Below are 19,327 nucleotides of genomic sequence, written 5' to 3' on the forward strand. Positions count from 1 at the left end.
ACATTTAAAGCTACGAAGTGTTTAATGATTCTATTTCACTAATTTATACGAAATAACCCTTCAGGTGGCGAAATCCGATAAGATTGCAAATTGGGATATTAAAAAATGACACTTAAAGAAGAAGTTAATAGTTATTTGTTATACAAGGGGGCAAAGTTGTATTTTAACGCCGAGTGTGGAATTGAAAAACGAGCAAGTGAAAGGATTCTATAGTTGAACCACGAGCGAAGCGAGTGGTTCGAGAATAGAATCCTGAACTTCGAGTTTTTTAACACACGAGAAGTAAAATACATTTGCACCCAGTATAACACAAAACTTTTCCCCTCACTATAGCGAGAAATTACAACGCAAAAAATGCGTTTATCACTGCTTCCAGTATTTCCACAGGTGGTAAATCATCTTTATTACTAGATTCACCTACTTTTATCAATTTTAAAGCAGTTAATTTGACTTTATTCAAGGTCAAATTACTTTACCCACTAGTGGATAAAATGCGTTTTTACCCGCTGGTATTAAAGGACAAAACACGTGTTTCCAAGCTAGTGAGGGGAAAAAACTCTTTATACAGATTAGCAACCCAACCATAACAAAACAAGGGATTCTTCCGACTTGACACAACATTAGCATTTTATTAACTCTCTATATAGGTAAATATAACTCAAAGACATTTGATAAAGGACTTCGCGCACTGCTGTGTCCCGGCCAAGACACTTCCGATAATAAATTCGTCCCTACTCTATTATCCCGCCAAAACGCAATATTATTCAAATGTGAGCCATTTGTGAATCTGTTGGTTTATTGGAGTGAAAAGTTGTGTCTAACTCGACAATCCGCACTGTATACATACATAATTCACTCACGCCTGTGTTCCCCAAAGAGGCAGGCAGAGCACATGAAACTGTCCAAGTTTTAGTAACACTTTTAGCAATTAAGTTGTTGAAAGAAAACGAATTTTTTCCTGTGCTGTTTATCTAAGTACTATCATTTATCTATTTATTTTAAACTAGCTCTTGCCCGCGGCTTCGCTCGCGTTAGAAAGAGACAAAAAGTAGCCTATGTCACTCTCCATCCCTTCAACTATCTCCACCTAAAAAAATCACTTCAATTCGCCACTCCGTTTTGCCGTGAAAGACGGACAAACAAACAGACACACACACTTTCCCATTTATAATATTAGTATGGATTAAAAAATTTAGCTAGCCTAGACATTTTCTGAAATAAGTTTTCCAGCCGTATTTCAATCAACTCCGACGAGCGAATCTAACATGACTCAATTTACATTGTGCTGACCTAAATTTCAACCCTCGTCGACCCACTCAATCTAAATTTTCGAATTTGCTTATAATTAGGACACTTCATCTGAAGTCGCTACTAATTATTCACCAGAGTACCTACTTAAAAGTGTCTGGACTTATTTAAATATAAAATGAATTTAATGACTTTTACGTACCCACTTACAGGTACTTATTTCATTAATAAATATAAACGACGAATAAAGCTAAATAATCCATAAATAACCTATGTATACTCGTCCACATTGCATTTGAAATCTTTCCTATAATGTGAAAGCGCTCTAACATAATATTATTCGGTTATTACCTACCTATAACAACCTTACCTGCTATTTTACACTAATGAACGCTTTTGCCAATACAATATGCATATGCAATTATGCATGACTACTCAAAGATTCTCGTAAAGTTCCTATATGTGCAATGTGCATACCTATTTATACGCAAAATTCAGTATTCGCAATGCATTTGCGGAGTGAGTTACGAGGGCGCACCGGGTGCGCCCGTGCTGCCACACCACCGCTATTGTTGCCACTAGTTTGCATGAAAATAGAGAAAACTCTCCATGTGTGTCACCGTTCCGAATAAAATATACACGTCTTTCTTTCAGGCTTTGTTCCTGTGCAACTGGAAAAAGTATTGTTTGAGAAAAAACAATGAAGATATTGTTGCATTGGCGATTAGACTTTAAATTATAAAACTGTTATAAAGCCAAACATAAACCTGCCCAAAGAAAAAAGACTGTATTGTGTTCAGCTTTCATGTTTGTATGTATGGGAGTTTCTTTATTAACATACATGGTACAAATAAATTCATGCCTGCCCAAACCCGGCAGTAGGCAGAGCACATGAAACCGCTCAAGCTTTAGTGCCACTCTTGGCAACGGGCTTGACAGAAAACAGAATTCGGAAGAATCACAATCGACTTCTATTCACTTCTATCCCAGGAAAGGAAAATACCGGGTGATGTATTTTTACCAGTCATTGAAAAATTACTTTTTTATAAAACAAATGATTGGTACATTTTCCAATCAGTAACCATACTCTCGTAGCTATGAAGCTAGAAACCAACTGGATAATAACTAGCAATTATGTTGTATCGGCACATTCCTACAAAATTCTACGAAGATTTCGCTTTCAAATGAACATTGAACAACAATTACAAACAATTCGTGTAAACAACGATTGTTTTTTTACAACCAATACTAAACACGTTATTGCATTTGTGAGTCACTTTATTTTTTTAGTGTTTAGTTGTTCACCTCACATTGTCATCATTCCTACGAGTTCAATTAGCTATTATTAACATAATTTCTAGACCTAAATTATTGCTAGATTTTTACGAAGTTCGTGTTTTTAACCGGTATTTGGTCTCACTGTGAATATGAGGTTATTAAACATGACACTTTAGAACTTATTAATACCAGACAATTTTTCTCGATGTGAAATAAATTCCAGCACTCTACTTATCTGCCATGGTATCCTTTACAATATGTGTGACTTAAAATTTAAATAGTACATTACATCAGAGGCCGGGAAAATGAGGATTTCGCGAGCGAGGCCGGATAGGGATACGAGGCCGGGAATCCGTTTTCACGCCGAGGCATGTATAGTGCTTTTCTCAAACATACAATGAAATAAATAAAAAATGCTTTAAAGGACAATATTTTATAAAAAAAGTTACTTTGCAGGCCTAGGCCTAAAAAATAATATGAAATCCCTTTACAGTCCTCTCGAGTTGTTGCGCCCAAAAAGCGATACTTCCCAGCCCATTTTAAGGAACGTAAAGACAATATTTCATTGCATGTTTGAGAAAAATGTATTTACTGTAGGTAAGCATCCAGATTGATCGCCATAATCGCAGCTGTGATTTCAAAGGAAAACAAAAATACTCTTTGGTTTGAAATAGCTATTAGCGAAAGTAACATTTCTAGAAATTGGCTTTACCCAGTAAACGGACAGTTTCAATTGCACACCAACGATTAGTTCGCCCAAGGTGAAAAGCGGCTTTCCTATGCTTACCACTTTGCACCTACTGGTTAGAAAGAAATTTCTACTATATTTACAAGGCTTGTAGCTTAGAAGCTAATGTACGATTAATACAGAGCCTCTAGCATAAGTATTTGAAACAGAATCAGAGATAACATACACTAGAGAATTTTCGTCGGGTACCACGGCGGGCGGGTGGTCTAGTGGTGAAGACGTTAGCCGCGTAAGCTGAAGACCCGGGTTCGATTCCCGGCTCGGCCACCAGTGGGCCTTGTCGTTTTTTCTTTCGTGTATGATATCTATCTAAATTTATAATTTATGTATAGTAGTGTGACTACTTGAAAAAAAGAACAAATCGAAAAATATTCAATATAATAATTTGATTTGTTCCCTAGTTGTATTTGAAACAGCTTTGCAAAAAATAGGAGAAATTAAAAGGCGGCATTATACTGGTTATCATCATCATTCATTATTCCTTTGCCGTTTTCCCATTATTTGGGGTCGGCGCAGTAGATTTTCTGCTTCCATTTTAGTTGGCAATATCCTATTTATGTATTTGATATTTTGCGTTGTCTCCATGGTTACGGATACGGAACAGACTCACCGAAATCAAGGGGACAACGCCAGCCTAGAAACGTCGGAGGTTTGTTAAAACTTAGTAATACGCGATTATGTCTTTTACAATATTAAATATGGGTAGAAATCGTGAAAGTTTAAATAAGTAATCCTAGGTACGTTCCGTTTTCACAATGTTGGCACTTTTTAATTTCTATAAACTGGGTCATTTTTTTCGAAGTTGTCCACCCCACTTTTTTTTGTAACAGGTATTTTTTACGCGATTAATACTCAGAATCGCGAGGTCTTTCGATCCTGATAGAAGAAAAAAAATGTCCCAAGATTTCCATACATTTTTTCGAACCTTCCATTCCCTTTCCGCCATACAAAATGTATGAAAAAATGGTAACGGAATGGGAAAAACATTGGGACACTTTTTTTCTCCTATTAGAATTGAAAGAGCTCGAGATTCTGAGTAGAAACCACATTAAAATTTCCAAATCCAAAAAAAAAGTGACACAACACAACTTTGAAAAAAATGGCCCAAGTCACTCTCGATAGAGTCAACGTCATGGAAAATGTATGGGAGATTCTACTAAAAGTAACCATTTGGGGGAGCTGTTCACTTTCTCCATCCAATGAAGTAATTTTTTACATATATTGCTTATTGTATTTTATACGTATTTTACTATTATTGTAAATACCATAATCTTGCAATAAAACCATTTTCTGATTCTGATTATTGTCTATGTTTGGAGTTCGATTTCGAGTAACGTATATTATAAAACGTCAAAACCTAGACTCTGGAAAGTGCAAGCGAAATCAGTATTAGGACCATCGAATCGGAGAGCTACCGACCTGCAAACCCCTTTGCTCACAACAGTATGGATAATTAGTGGAAGTGGAGGGGCGGCGGAGATTAGTTTATAGCCGCAAGCACTGATTCCACAACAACGACTCGCTAATTATAATACTAAAAACATATAAAACTATGTAAAAACTAATATAGTCTAAGAACGAAAGAACCCTTTAAACCAATAAGAAACATTAATTCTCAGATGGTGCCACATATTTGGTTGATTCTCGGATAGATTGGCGCTAATTTTGATATTTGACAATTTAAATACATATCAATTAAATGATATGGGTCAAATGGTCTTACTGAGGTTCAAATGTTTTAATCCTGTGTCGAGAAGTGGCAATCTATGCTTTTGACTTTAATTTTTAATAATACAGCACTTGTTTCGCCCTTACTGTCCCGTGTCTATCTAGCAGTGTGTAACACATAACCACTCAAAGTAATAAATTATCTAGACAAATTGTTCGAAAAGCTGTGTATCAGGTGGTAAGTAATGAATAAATTGGAGCAATTTTCGGTAATGGCTGATTTGATTACCAGTAGTTACGGGTTAGGTACGAATATACGGATACAGTTACACCAGGAGCTTTATTCAACATGCCAAAACAAATGTTTCGTGTGGATTCTCTGATGATATGGATAAAATCGCCAAGATATCGAATAGGTACAATCACCTGTCAAAATTAGACATTTATTCAATTTAAGTTAGGCCCACTTGCATCAACTACGTAACTCAGGGTTAGTGGGCTGTCAACTGTCAAATTCCATATAAAATGGAGGGTTAACCGTCGGGTTAACCCTCCATTTTCATTGGTGCAAGTGGCCCTTAGGTGACTAGCATGACAACCAAATCAAATTATTATTAGTGCGTTTTCACATTATCCGATCCGATATAGGATGTCGGAAAGATTTCAAAGGCAAAAATCAAAGATGGCGGCTTAAATTTATGGGATATCGGTCCTACATCCGATACCGGATCGAATAATGTAAAAATGCACTTAGCCGCGTATTATTAAAAAAAACTAAGTTGATAATTGTAACGTTTTTTTTTTCAATTAGATAGACGTATTTAGACGTATTTTAGTTTAGTTTAGTTTTTAATTTAATTTTAAGTTGTTTTATTTTTAGAGTTAGATATTATTTATTTGTTATTTAAGTTTTATGTCCAATAAAAATATCACTCCCCCATTAGGTAGGTAGGTAATATGGTAACATGATAATCAACATGCGATAATATCCCTGGTGAATTTAAAATGATGCAGCTTTGACAGGTAGTGCGAGTCGAATAAGGCCCCAGAACGCGGAACATTTTACGAGGAACGGCGGTGGCGAGGACGAATAGGCAGGTTTATGTCTGAATAGCTCGTATTTATTTAACAAGCAAGCGGAGCCGATGACAGATACGCCGGAGCGAACCTTTTGACGCTACATTTATCGTGCATGAAAGAATTCATTGTTTCTTGGAGAAGTATTTCTTCAAATTTATTATTAGAGAACTAATTAAATTATTAAATTATATGTTGGAATGGAAGCACGCAAAATGAAATAGGGTTAAACGCATTGCACTTGATTTAATATCTATGTAATTCTCATATTGTTACTTCAAGCTGTAAAAAGACCAATGCTGTCAATCAACGCTATCAAACGATAGGTAGTATAAATATAACATAATCTTCACTTCCGTATATTTATTTCATACGAAATAAAATTACTTTAGCGAGACTAATAGAATTTTCCTTTGTAATTATGTGTTAACTGAATTTCACTTTAAGTAAATGCAAATTCAAAATGTAATAAGGAATCCAAAATTGTGTTTTGATAAATACCTACTTTATTTTTGTAAAAATACTTGCTTGTGCTATTTAGCTAAAAAAATATAGGTACTCACGCATTATCAGTGACATCACAGGTCTCGTCGAAGTCTCCGATGGTGTCGAGAGAAGCGCCAGAGCCGTCCTCGCGAGGGTCCGTTGGCGGCGGCGGCGGCGGCGGTGCCGTGGTCGGCCGCGGCAGCACTGGCGCCGAGTCACTTGATTCTTTATAATGCGTCTTCGGAACAAAGTCTATCAACCGAGGCAACACTTCAGGAGCTGGAGCCTCTTCCAACTTTTCAGGGGGCTTGTTTTTCATTTCGGCCTCTGATCGTTGTAACCATGTCTCGATACAATTCTTCTTCGTAGGAGTCAAAAGTGGCTCCGGTACTGGCGGCGGAGGAACTGCTGGAATAGGAATAGGCCTCGATTTCTTTTCACTCACAGAACGCTCGATTTTTGTATTTCTTGGCATTGGTTTAGGCTTTTCAACTGCGGTTTCAGTCTTGATTTCTACTTTTTCTGTCGTCTTACAGATTTCACTGCGTTCCACAGTACTGTGGAGAATAGTATTGTTGTTATTTTTATCATTAGACTCAAGTTTTTTAACCGACGTAGTTATATCATCTGACAAGACGGTAATTTTTTTCAAAGTCTCCTGGTGACTAATACTTTTGATATTCATATTTTTATCTTTGAGTTTAGAATCATCCTTAATATCAAATTTGTCCTTTTCTAGGAACCTTTGACTTGATATATCATTCAAAATATTAGAATCAATGTTTTCAATGCAATTTAAGACTTTCTGTATATCAATAGTCTTCGGTTGCATAGTAGGAGTAGACGGAATACTGTTTTCTACGGAGTTAGCCATAGATCCCAGTCGATCTACTACCGTGGAGATCGAACTTCCTGTATCATCTGACTCGGCATCTGCAAGTGCTAAACAACGTTCCCATTCTGTTGAGAGTAAATCTATATAAACTTCAGCATCTGGAGGCATAGTTTTACCGTCGGACAGACGACGCACTAGCCGTCTAACTTCTTCCGGGGAACCTTTTTTTAAGTAAGCTATTCCCTCTTTTCCTTGCCGATGTATATGGCTATCGAAAGAAGATTTTCTTGATAGTTTTGTGAAATTAGAAGCTGCTCCATTCTGTTGTCCATTTATTAAAATATTGTCTTTCTCATGTCCACTTGTGCAGAAAATTCCGTTTTGTTCACCAACAGTTTGAAGAGTTTGCTTGTCTTTAAATGAGTTTTTCTTGCCTAATTTTCTTGGCGGAACTGGTGGCGGCAAAGTTGTAGGTCTTGTTATATCAGTCGTTTGTTTGCCTGATGTCGTCGAGTCCACCATTGTCTTCTCTTTTTCAGAATCGCTCGTGGTTTCAAAGTGTCGTACGAGTAAAGTCAACTTTTCATCTGAATCTTTTAGTCTGCGAACGCAATCTATTCTAGTCAATTCTGCGACGGAGATGCCATCGATAGCGAGTATTTCGTCACCGGGTATTAGTTTGCCCCATGGTGCTATAGCGTTTGCTGCTGGGCTGTCTTCCGCGCATGACTGAACAAGAAGTCTTCTGACCTTTTCCGCTGCAGCGGACCCTCCTTCGAACTTGAGTCCTAGGCCAAGGCGCGCGCCACGCGGCCGGCGCACGACCACCTCCGCCGCCCCCGCCGCCGCTCCCACCGTCAGCACGGTGACGAAGGTACTCCTTGTCTCTGGAGACTCCTTGGGAGCAGGCCGACTCTCGCCCACAGGAACTATTGTCACAAAGTCCTCGCCCACCACGTCCGCCGCCATGCCGCGTACAACGCGCGACGGCGCTGTTTATCAAACACCGCTCGCAGACTCGAATCTGTTGGCAAAAAATATTCATGAACTTACGTAACAAAAATGCATGAATGGTTGGAGTTGCGTTCGCATTGGATGGCACGCGAGGACTGACGCGCCTGGCCTCTCTCTTTCACTGTTGCTGCACTTGAACGGCACAAGATGAGCTAAGATCGGAAATAAACCCCATTACACGTATGGCCTTTGCCAAATACTCAATGAACCTATTTACGGTACTCTAAGGGATACTATGGTATTTAACATTACCTATTCAGTTATGAACTTTTTTTGGTTTTTAGATTTTAAGATTTATAGGTTCCCATTTTATATTTAGCAATGAAATAACTATTCATCCGTACGTATACATACAGAATATTATATCGCCACACTAACATTTAAATGCATTTTTAATTGTGCACTTTTCTGAGATAAGTACCTAAAATACATTTCATCGTTAAACGTCGTGATAGTCTGTTAGTTTTCTCTTCTACGTCGTTGTCGCCTCTTACGTGTATTTTTCTCAAAAACATTAGAATCTTAATAAAAATTGGCCATTTACGCGAAACATTAAAGAAAACGTTTCTACAACCTTCCAATCGCCAATTTGGTAATATTAACCTTAACCACAAGTTTTATCAACAAGTAATGTAGGTACCTACTTCCCACATGTCCGATCGTTTAAAACTTTCGTCGATCGATGCGAAAGTATAACGAGCGTATTTGGGAATGCGCTGGGTGCCTAGCCAGCGTCCCAATCTCTTACGCTTCGTAAGCGTATCGTAGCTAGCTGTCCCTATCGCTCTTCTTGAGTGGCGCGACAGAGCCATACAGCGTTTCAATCGCCACGTGGTGTCAAGAATTGTTACTTGGGCTAGGCCGGCTGACCACAAGTCTCATCACAGCGAGATGTGGGTTAGTAGCACCGGAGACGGCGCGCGCGCTGCCGTTCGCGGAGCAGCATTAGCATATTGCCCGGGGCTGGCCGGTCCGGCCCGTTATCCCGGGTCCCGTTCTGAAGGGCCGTTCGTTCTCACGGCTCTCGCCAATTTTGCGATTACTATCAAAATTGAAATCGTCTCATTTAAACTTTACCTGCCTATATCAAAATAATGAATAGGTCTCATAATGTTTGGACGCTTATTGCATATGCATACGTACACGAGTCATTATTTTATATGTACATGCGATCAATAACTAGCTGAGACGACAAAATATAAATGTTGACCTTAATCAGCGTTCCATTTGTACTTTTAGGTATTGCCAAAGAGGATCGAGTATTATAGAGAGTTGTTGTCAAAGTAAAATGTGTAATTACAGTGCACAGACTGCCATCTCTCGACAGAGGCTTAAAACTTTTGAACCTCAGTTTTGACAATTTGGCCCATATTCTTAGCTTGATATGTGTTAAAATGTCAAACATAAATATTAGCGCCATCTAGCCGAGCGTTCCCCAAAGGTGTTACGCCATCTAGCCCATCTAGGCCACCGTACCTTTTTCTTTATGGTTCTGAGGTACGTTTTTTTCTTAGACTTTATCTGTCTATACGGAGTTACAGATGTCTTTGGTATTGCACAATCAAACTGACACTATCACATGAACCATCAATACTAAAGTCCCTTGTATCAAGACACCAAGACGTCAATAACCTCCAATAAGTAACGAATATATACTAGATACCACAATATGACAGCTAATGATGATTAATGGGGGTATGTTGAGCCATAATGAAAATATTCCATCTATTAACTCGCAACAATACTCGGGATTGACTTTATGTGAACACAAAAGTGAAACTACATATTACAGACAGGTATTTTAGATATAAACATTGCGCAATAAGAAAGGCTGGTATAAAAACAAGTGTAGTTCGGAGTATGCAAATGTACTGTTCCGTGGTCATTATTGCTCCTCATGTCACCATTACCATACGTAACATAACAGAACATTCAGATAAAAAGCGAAGGCTATCGTTTTCATACAATAATAAAGAATGTGTAAATTAGTTTCGTCTTTGCCGTTGAAAAGGTTTTATGTAACTTTAGATATTAAAATACATCTAACTGTAACTAGTATTATCTAAATACTCCATAAAGTAGGCAAGATGACAATGAAACAGACAAATGTTATAAGATTAAAATTAAACATCCATGTCATTTTCATATCCCCTGGAAAAGTAAAAAATAAGTAAGGTAAGGTTGAAGGATTTTTCTTGTGGGGTAAAATTAAAAGCCACCCGTAGTGCGTTATACTGAACATTTATATTTTTCTTCTTACGATCAATCTTCCCCCACCTTACCTAAATAGGCAGCTTAAATCTATCCTAGGATAGGAGTTTAGAAGAGAAGAGGAATACTAACATTTTATAAGTGGTACTTCTATTATAAGTATGAATGTTTGTAGTTTGACTACGCAACTCTAATGCTGGCAGTTTTGACCTGTGCAATGTGTTAGCCTTTCCCATAATTGCATGAAATTGACTTGCCTTTTGGTACCACATTTGCATTTTTGTCTGCATGTTGTTGACATATTTTATTTTTGTTGCAATTATAATCAAAACAAGATAGGTATCGGTTACCGAGAATTTTTTGGAGGTTGTAAACTGATAAAAATATGATTATGGTTATGTAACTCTATAACGTTGTGTCTTAATGATGTTTGATCAATAGTTGTTTACCTGTAGCTCTACCACAAGTGATTTAAACTTTAAATTATAATCAAGTTCTTATGCCACTTATTTAGTTAAACGTTTACCTTAAATGCGCAAAGAGAAAACAAAGTAAAATTCATTTCAATTAAAATATGCTATTACTAAATGTCACCGATATCTGAACAATTTTAAAGTTATCAGTATTAAAATATGAAATTGAATGTACGAAATCGGAAAATTCGTGAGTCCGTGCGAAAAGGAGTTATCACGTTTCAAATTACCAATTGGTTTCACGAAATTCAAACGTGTTTAATCTCGCATACGATTTGCCAATGGAGAGCAGCAGTCAGTACTTCTGTTGTTATCGTATACAAAGAAACATTGCTATCACACATGGTATTGTTTGCCGATATCTCATAATTGAATCTTTACTCGTGGCACAAAGTGTTTTACAATTTGAGAACCGTTGCCTACTTTCGATCGTGTATTGAAAATTGTTGGATGGCAACGCAATTTTTAACCATTAACCTTGATATATGTAGACAATTAGGTAGGTATTTTATTTTTAATTTTAGATTTTACATATGCAGGATGGGGCCTGTAGCAAAAGCAAGAAAAATAACTGTATGCTGATACTATTTAAACTGATCAACATTTGTTCAGCAACGTATAAATTATGAAGACTTTGTTTTTTTAATTTTTCATACAAAATAAATATTGGCTTCAATGTACGCCATTATTGTTTTCATTGGCGTTGTCTGTCACCCTTAAGACTTAACAGAATTCGCAATAATTAGTATAATTACCTCTTAGGAAAAACTTTCAAGGGTGATAAAAATCAAAATACAAGTTATTTTTAAAGTCCCTGAACAAATGTTGGTCAGTATAAGGAGTATTGCATAGCCTACAGTTTAATTTTTTGCTTTTCTTACAGGGCCCACCTGGTATATTTACTAATATAAAACTACTTACAATTTTGTACGTTACAACATTACCTTCCTTGTCGGCTCCGGTATAAAAGTTTTTGGAGTTACTATTTAAACTCCAAAAACTTTTATACTGGAGCCGACAAGGAAAATAATGTTGTAACATACAAAATTGTAAGTAGTTTTATATACCTCTGTTTTAGTTATAGTATATACATAATGTATAGATACAAACTGACATAGAAAGGTTGCCTACTCCAAATAATACTATCGCTAATAAGCATTAAAATTTGACACCTACGCCAAAACCAAACTAGCACTAGAAAACTAAATCGATATTTTAGAAACGTAAATTATACGACGGCCGGAAACCATTTTGTTAACGTTATTTGCATCAGAATGGACCATTTGTATATTTAATCTTTAAAATAAGACAAGCGGATATATTAAGTAAGCTTTAAAATTTTAATAAAAAACCACTCGATTCAAACTACCTATGCCTCTATTTCTACGAACGCATTTCATAGTGATTAAATTCGTTTTATAAACATTTGGTTGTTAATTAGAATGTCGAGCATCATCCTATGAAGATATAGGATTTACAATCTTCAAACTAAGAATCGTACCTCCATTTTTTAGCGCCACCTATTAAATACTATCATAACTACACTGATGATGCCTGCAATTTTTTTTTCATGTGTATTGACGTGATATCATGATATTAAAAAAAAAGCATGTTATTTGTTCTTATAAAAAATAAAAACACGCAAAAATATTTGGGGAAAATATAATTTTGGCCACTTCCAGCCTGCGAAACAGCCCCATCTAGTTTCAAGCCTAAAAGGCCTATACATTTCAGGGGTACGCTTTTTTTTGTATGGACTTCGTCTGTCCGGGTATTATATGGTCCTTGGTAATGTAAAAAATATTTTATTTTTATTTTGGGTATTCATATTTGCTATTTAATTTGAAAAATCTGCATACTTGCCATTAATAAAATTTTACCCTATTTCGGACGGCACCGACACGACGGGCGCGCTGGCGGTGCTAGCATGAATATTCATCGAGTGTCGAGTGTACGCGCATCATTTTAAACATTGCCAATTACACAGCACCTGCGTATCTGGGTGAAATGTAACATCTATTGTTTCTTATCGTACTTAAATATGAAAATACAAAAGATGCTGGCAGGTTATCAAAAGTGTAAGAGCAAAACGAGGTTAATATAACTTTTTGTGGTCTGATAAGTCTGAAATTTTAAACATAACTGTTTATTTTTGTTTTCATTCGAAGTGACTCGAGAAAGCAGTAATGCTAATTTGTATCCAATCAAATTTAATTACCAGTCGCAATTGGCTTAAAAAATATTTTCTCACGTGTGTAGGACTTAGGCATGTTTATCAACAATGGAATTTAGTACCGGTGCTTCATTATCATTCCACTTAACTTTATCACTTTATCAGGCAAACAAACTTTATCGTACTTTAAGATTTTCTCATTATCACAATTGTCCAAGAAGCTAATTATAGCGGCTTACCTCATTCTATTTACTCTCGAGTGCTTTCTTGACAATCATTTAAATGAGTAGATTAAATTATAATATGCCTACGATTTTGGTACATTATTAAACGGACAACGAACTAGCATCTTTTATTATATGTACATAGATGTAGCAAATAGGCATACGGCCTGCCTGATGGTAAGAAGTCTCCGTAGCCTACAGAATCCTGCTTCTCCGGAGGTGTTTGAATGTTCACATAATTGTATTGGAAACCAGTTTATCTATTTAGTTGGTGTAAATATTAATTAGTTAATTTATACACAATATTGTCTTCGGTTACCGCGATAGTTACTCATGAAATAAAACTATGGAAACGGATTATATCGAGTACGTATAATGAATTTACAATTTGTAATTTTACATTCATTATAATTACGCGATACAATCCGTTTCCATAGTTTTATTTCATAGTTAATTATCTACGAGTAAATATATATTTATGCACCTGACAATTTGTAATTTTTAACCAACTTCAAAAAAGGAGGAGGTTCTCAATTCGACTGAATGTTTTTTATCTAATAACAATAACTACCCACACAATCTAGTATAACAATTGAGAGGTCATTGAACTTTCACCTGCAACGGCGTCGAAACAAAAAGATTCGTTATTAGGATATTGAATAACCGTTTATTTGAAAACTTACGCGCTTTCTTCGATTAGCCGGCGGCGGACGATTGCGTTGGCGCTTAGATATTTCACCTTCTACGGCGGGTGCATAAAAAACGAACATGCAATACCTACAAGTTTGTTGCTACTCGGTTGTTTCTGGCAATCGCTATCTACATCTAATTAGGCGATCCAGGTTTGTGCAAGCTACATACAGTAGCAGCGCATGGAACTCGCTCGCTAACTGATTGCTCTGCTTATTTATCGTTTTAGTTCGTGTCTGGTACTCGTAGAAATGCACTAACCGATGACTGCCGTCCTATTTGTATAGGGTGTAAAGTTAAGGTTTCGGGTTAATTATTTGTAGCACGACTTGCAAGAGCTGTGTAAAATCTTTTAACTACTTATTTTCTCGTATTTAGAAAGTGCTTAAATCTATTTTTAAGTATGATGCGCGAAATCGTAACCACATCTCTAACACCCGTTAAAATTATGTAAAAACTTGATTTTCTATACAAATTCGCCGTTTTATTCATATTGAGTGAACCTATGACTCCATTGGTATTCGACATTTACATAGCAGCGGGGCCAGTCGGCGCGTCACAAGCCGCAAGTCGGCAATATGTCAGCGTCGCTAAGTTCATCTCATCACGCAGCGCCCTCCCCCGCATTTATCTCCGACGAAATTGAAATAAGTTAGATAATATATCTCGGTGAGAACCCGCCTCGAGAGTCGAGACGAGTGGTCGAGACGTTATCGAGATGTGTCGCCAAAAACAGCGAGTTCAGAGGCACAACAAGCGATTCCGACAACGATAACCTTTTGAGCCTTTCTTTAATTTTATGCCCTTTTTCACGAGAATCAAAAGGCTTCAGCAACCAAACCTTTCATCTGAGAAGTTGAGGTAAATTGTCCATTTAATGCGAGATTGAATTTTGCCATAAATTTTACATACGAAAGCCGGGAAAAGTTTCGAAGTGCCTAACATTTGTCACCGCTGTCGTACATTAGGCAGAGCAAGCTCCTTAAAATGGCTTTTGTGTAAGACGTGGGCCACGAGCATCAAGCTAAGAGTAATATAAAACTTGAGTTTTCTGTTTTGGTCAAATGCAAAACGAAAAAGTTAATAAGCAGGTCTCCCGCAGCGCAATATCGCCCACGACTCCCACGAGCCTGCCAGCTAAATTATAAGCATAAAAACATCACTTCAAAATTAGAATTAGACTACTTCCTACTATTTTTGTAATAGAAAAGGTATGTAAACATTTTATTCATTACCTATTTGTGAGAGATGAACTTGTTGTGTAGTTGAACAATTGTAAAGTTTGCTCGATAAATTCGAAATGACACTCCAAATGGCGCATGTGACACTTCTTGAGTTGCAGGCGTCCATAGATTACGGTGACCGGTAGTATAAAATAAAATAAAAAAATGAAAATTTTACTTCGGCTTCGACTTCGACCTATCTCAGTATGTATATATTACATACGAGTATTTTTCTATTTTTTCTAGACAGTGTTTGCAATAACGGTATATACTCGTATATGGGAAGTAGGATACGATCGTCAGTGTTTTCTAAAATGATATTCACACCGTGCAATCAATAAATATAAATCAATAGAATGGTTTACGGATTATTCTAAAATCTAAATGACCATGAAGTGATAGCTGAATGGCCGCTAAAGTGGGCGTATTGGCAATATTGGCATGACATCAGCGCTCGCGGCGGCTTGCAAATCTTCCCGGGGTTAACATCCTACAAGTATCCGTGCTTGACCAATGAGCTCGAATCAAAGGCAAACACCAAAAAGCCTGTCTTGCGACAGCCCGTTTTTAGCTAACGAGTTTTCTCGCAAACGCGCAAAAAACACGCCGTCTGTGACTTAAAGCAGACAGGCAACATGAATGAATTGTTAGTATTTTTTATATCGGTGTTATGATTTTTATGTTATGCATTATTAGCGCACAAAATACAAAAGCAATGAAACTGTAGGTACACTTCACAAGCAACACTGTTTTTAGATTTATGAGGTACGAAATTTACTTTACTGATTTACACACAATATAATTGTTAATTGCAAGCAAAGAAAAACGTTAATCAAACCTAGAGTATTTGTATTTAAAAAAGGAAACCAGTAACCGCTACAACGAGCACAAAACAAACTGTAAACAGACAATATGGGAACAGAAATAGCATGCTTTTGACTAATTATAGTTGGTACTAATTTAATCGCTTGTAAAAAGGACTGCCAAACCAGTACTTATCGCACCAGTTTTTGCTATACATGCAGTTAGTAGATCGACAACTGGTTAATAATAGCGCTTAAAGTACCGTGAGAACCTTTGTCATTATACGAGGATTACAATAAGAATTAAACAGCACTTGTCATCTGGACAATTGAATAAAAAGGCAAGAACGTCGTGCAAGTGGTCAGTGGTGTGAGAGAAGTGCCGAAGGCGGACATTGCGAAATATTTGCCAAAATACAGAATATCTTGAACATGATGTCATTTTATTGCGTTTAAAAACATGTCATCGGTATTTATTACCTTGGCACAATTTTTTGCATCTCAGCATAACACATAATGTAAAATACTACATAAAGACTGTATCGTTATGTATGAAGACAACTTTGAGTAGCCGTATTTATTTGCTATTATATTTTTTTCTTATAACAAGCCATGGGCTAAATAAGGCACATAATAAGGTACACATTTTGTCCTAGAAACTCGACGTAAAGCATATGGTTTAGACAGTATTGACTTAATCCTCCCGAGTACCAATTACGATTCCGGACAAATGCTACTAGAAAATTTACAAAGTGCGTAAGAGACGATACGATTGCGAAAAAAAATTGTATGGTGCGAACCTCAACGACACATGATCCACAAAGCAGAATATCTGGACATAGTCTAGCCACTGTTATTTTAAAAAAATATAGTTCAGGATCTGTGTATGGCGGCCATTTAGAGAATGTGGCATGGTGCTTACTTTAACTCCGACTTTGATGTCGAATTTGACTATCATACATTGTTTATATCGATCTGGTTTAAGCACTGTTCAAATACCATGAATGTCAATTAGACTTTGGCCTATGGCTAATTTTTTTATCTGTTTCTCTCATCCTGCTAGCATCAAAAATTTACGGCAATCCGGAACGTTGCTCAAAATTGCGTTTTTTTAAATTATATAAACTCGCCGCATTTATTCTACAAGTACCCAATTGGAAAAACCATTAAGAGGACTCTTAAAGAATATATTTTGGCAGCATATTAACCTTTGTTTGTTGAAATCGTACAAAGAGTCATTGAAATATTCTCAAATTAAGCCAGGTAGGGGTTGTCCGAAATTTATTTGCTAGACCTTAATGAAAGTACCATAAAGTCCCTAAAATAAAAAAAATATCAGACCTTCTTATATCAAATAGTACTTACCAATACCTTAAGATCATACTATCGGAACATAATAATACAAAATTATGCACATGTCAACATTTTAGACGAGGTTTGTTTTGTCCTTATACTTAACGATACAGTCCTTACTCGTACTTATATTTTTTGAATACTTTTGTATTATTGGAGACGTTTTATTATTTTACTTCTTATCACCTTATAATATTTAATTTTTACTCATGCGTCAATACCTACGTGATGCGTAGTTATTGCGATACGTACCTATGTACATCACGAAGAAGAAACATTTTTATAGTATAAACAAACATCAATGAAATAAACAATGCTCGACTGCAAGTCAACAATGCCTAACAATCCTAACATGTTTCGTTAATTAAATAAACATTGTTATAATTACGGACGCAAGGTTTTGGTAATCTATGATCATTTTCCTAAATAGTAATAAGCCTTTTTACCTGCCAATCATAGAAGCTATAAAATTAAATAGGTAAGCGTAATTAATTTAAGAGCATTTCACGCCAATAAATCGCTTAAAATGTAACGAGAGAAAATTCGAAGAGAAAATGGAGGCTGCGCCGCTGGCACATATAGGAGTGTAGTTATGGTTATAAGAGCCGGACGGGGTACGCGACACCGCACCCGGGCAATGTGTCGCCCTCGCCCGGCGCGGCGCGCGGGCTGCGCGGGATCACAGGCTCGCTCGCCCGCCCTAATCTCATTACCGCACAGCCGTACTCGCCTCGATGACCTTAACCCGTTTCCCGAGCCGCACCAACCCGTACCTGTTTTGTTTACGTTCTGCTCTCCTTAACAACTAGGACTGGAAGTGTCATATACTCACCCTAGTTCTTGTTCCAAATGTAAATTTCAGAATATCACTTAACAACGTTCCGAATCACTTGTCGGTCAGGCTTCACACATTAGCGAAGAAAATCCGGGAATCGCGGTGGTAAGTGTGTAGCGCACACGGGTGCGCAGCGAGCGAGCGTCGCGACGTCGGCGGCGCAGAGCGGCGTGTGCGCGTACGCTGGAGGGGCCGACCGGTCGCAACCGGGCCGCGCTCTCACCGCGCGCCCTGCCACAAAGTTGCTTATAATCGCACTTGACACCGTGCAGCGCACAATCTTAATGAAAGTTTCGCATTTCTCTATGTCACTTTAACCCGACCCGACGAGAGACGGTTGACTAACTTCATTTTCTCTATTCGTCTTTCTTTTACACTAAAATCCCCAAGTGAAAAGGATTTCATAGATACAACGGAGTTGTTTTCCAATATGCACTAAGTAGGGCAACAATATATAGTGGTGTTTTTCGATATCAGTAAATCAACACTTTTTCCTCACGATCTTGCTCACCCGACTAACGAGGCGTAACTTACCTTCGTTTCGAAGCCGACTCAACAACTCTAATTGAATTAGGTAATTCCGTAACACTTACCTATTAGGTTGGCTTCGCTGTTCTTGGTATAGACACATCGATTGCATATTTACATGCACTAGAATATTCCGCTTTGCTCCCATCCCGACCGTAGGCCGAGGTGCTCCGAGGTGTTGACGAACTGAAACAGTGAAAGTAGATAGAAGGTACAACACAAACCATTCTCTCGCAAAGATAACACGAAAGATAACTTTGTATTCACTTTTTCTTTTTGTCGTGTCGACCAATCAATTGCTAATTCAATCATTCAGCGCTCTAAGTGCTAATACACCTCTAAAACAAAAAATAAACATAATAGTAGATTCCATTACTTGAGTACGAACATAATCTAATCGTACGTAACGGGTACATAACGTAATAAACCGTCGTAGTTTTGTTTTAAATTTCTCTCCAAC

At 37.2% G+C, this 19,327-nt stretch overlaps 1 protein-coding gene across 2 annotated transcripts in view; it reads right to left on the minus strand.

Moving 5' to 3' along the window:
* Positions 1–18,558, minus strand: part of LOC125225266 — a 67,942-nt gene extending 49,384 nt beyond the window's left edge. The window contains exons 1-2 of one of the 2 annotated variants that reach the window (XM_048128879.1): positions 18,337–18,558; positions 6,583–8,364 (exon numbers count right to left, since the gene is read on the minus strand). In XM_048128879.1, the coding sequence (XP_047984836.1) occupies positions 6,583–8,309 (1,727 nt within the window). In that variant the 5' untranslated portion in view covers positions 8,310–8,364; positions 18,337–18,558. The remainder of the gene's footprint in view (positions 1–6,582; positions 8,365–18,336) is intronic. The other variant, XM_048128878.1, reaches the window with a different exon arrangement.
* Positions 18,559–19,327: the final 769 nt, after the last annotated feature.

The sequence above is a fragment of the Leguminivora glycinivorella genome, chromosome 4 (assembly GCF_023078275.1).
Source record: "Leguminivora glycinivorella isolate SPB_JAAS2020 chromosome 4, LegGlyc_1.1, whole genome shotgun sequence".
Classification (NCBI taxonomy): Eukaryota; Metazoa; Arthropoda; class Insecta; order Lepidoptera; family Tortricidae; genus Leguminivora; species Leguminivora glycinivorella.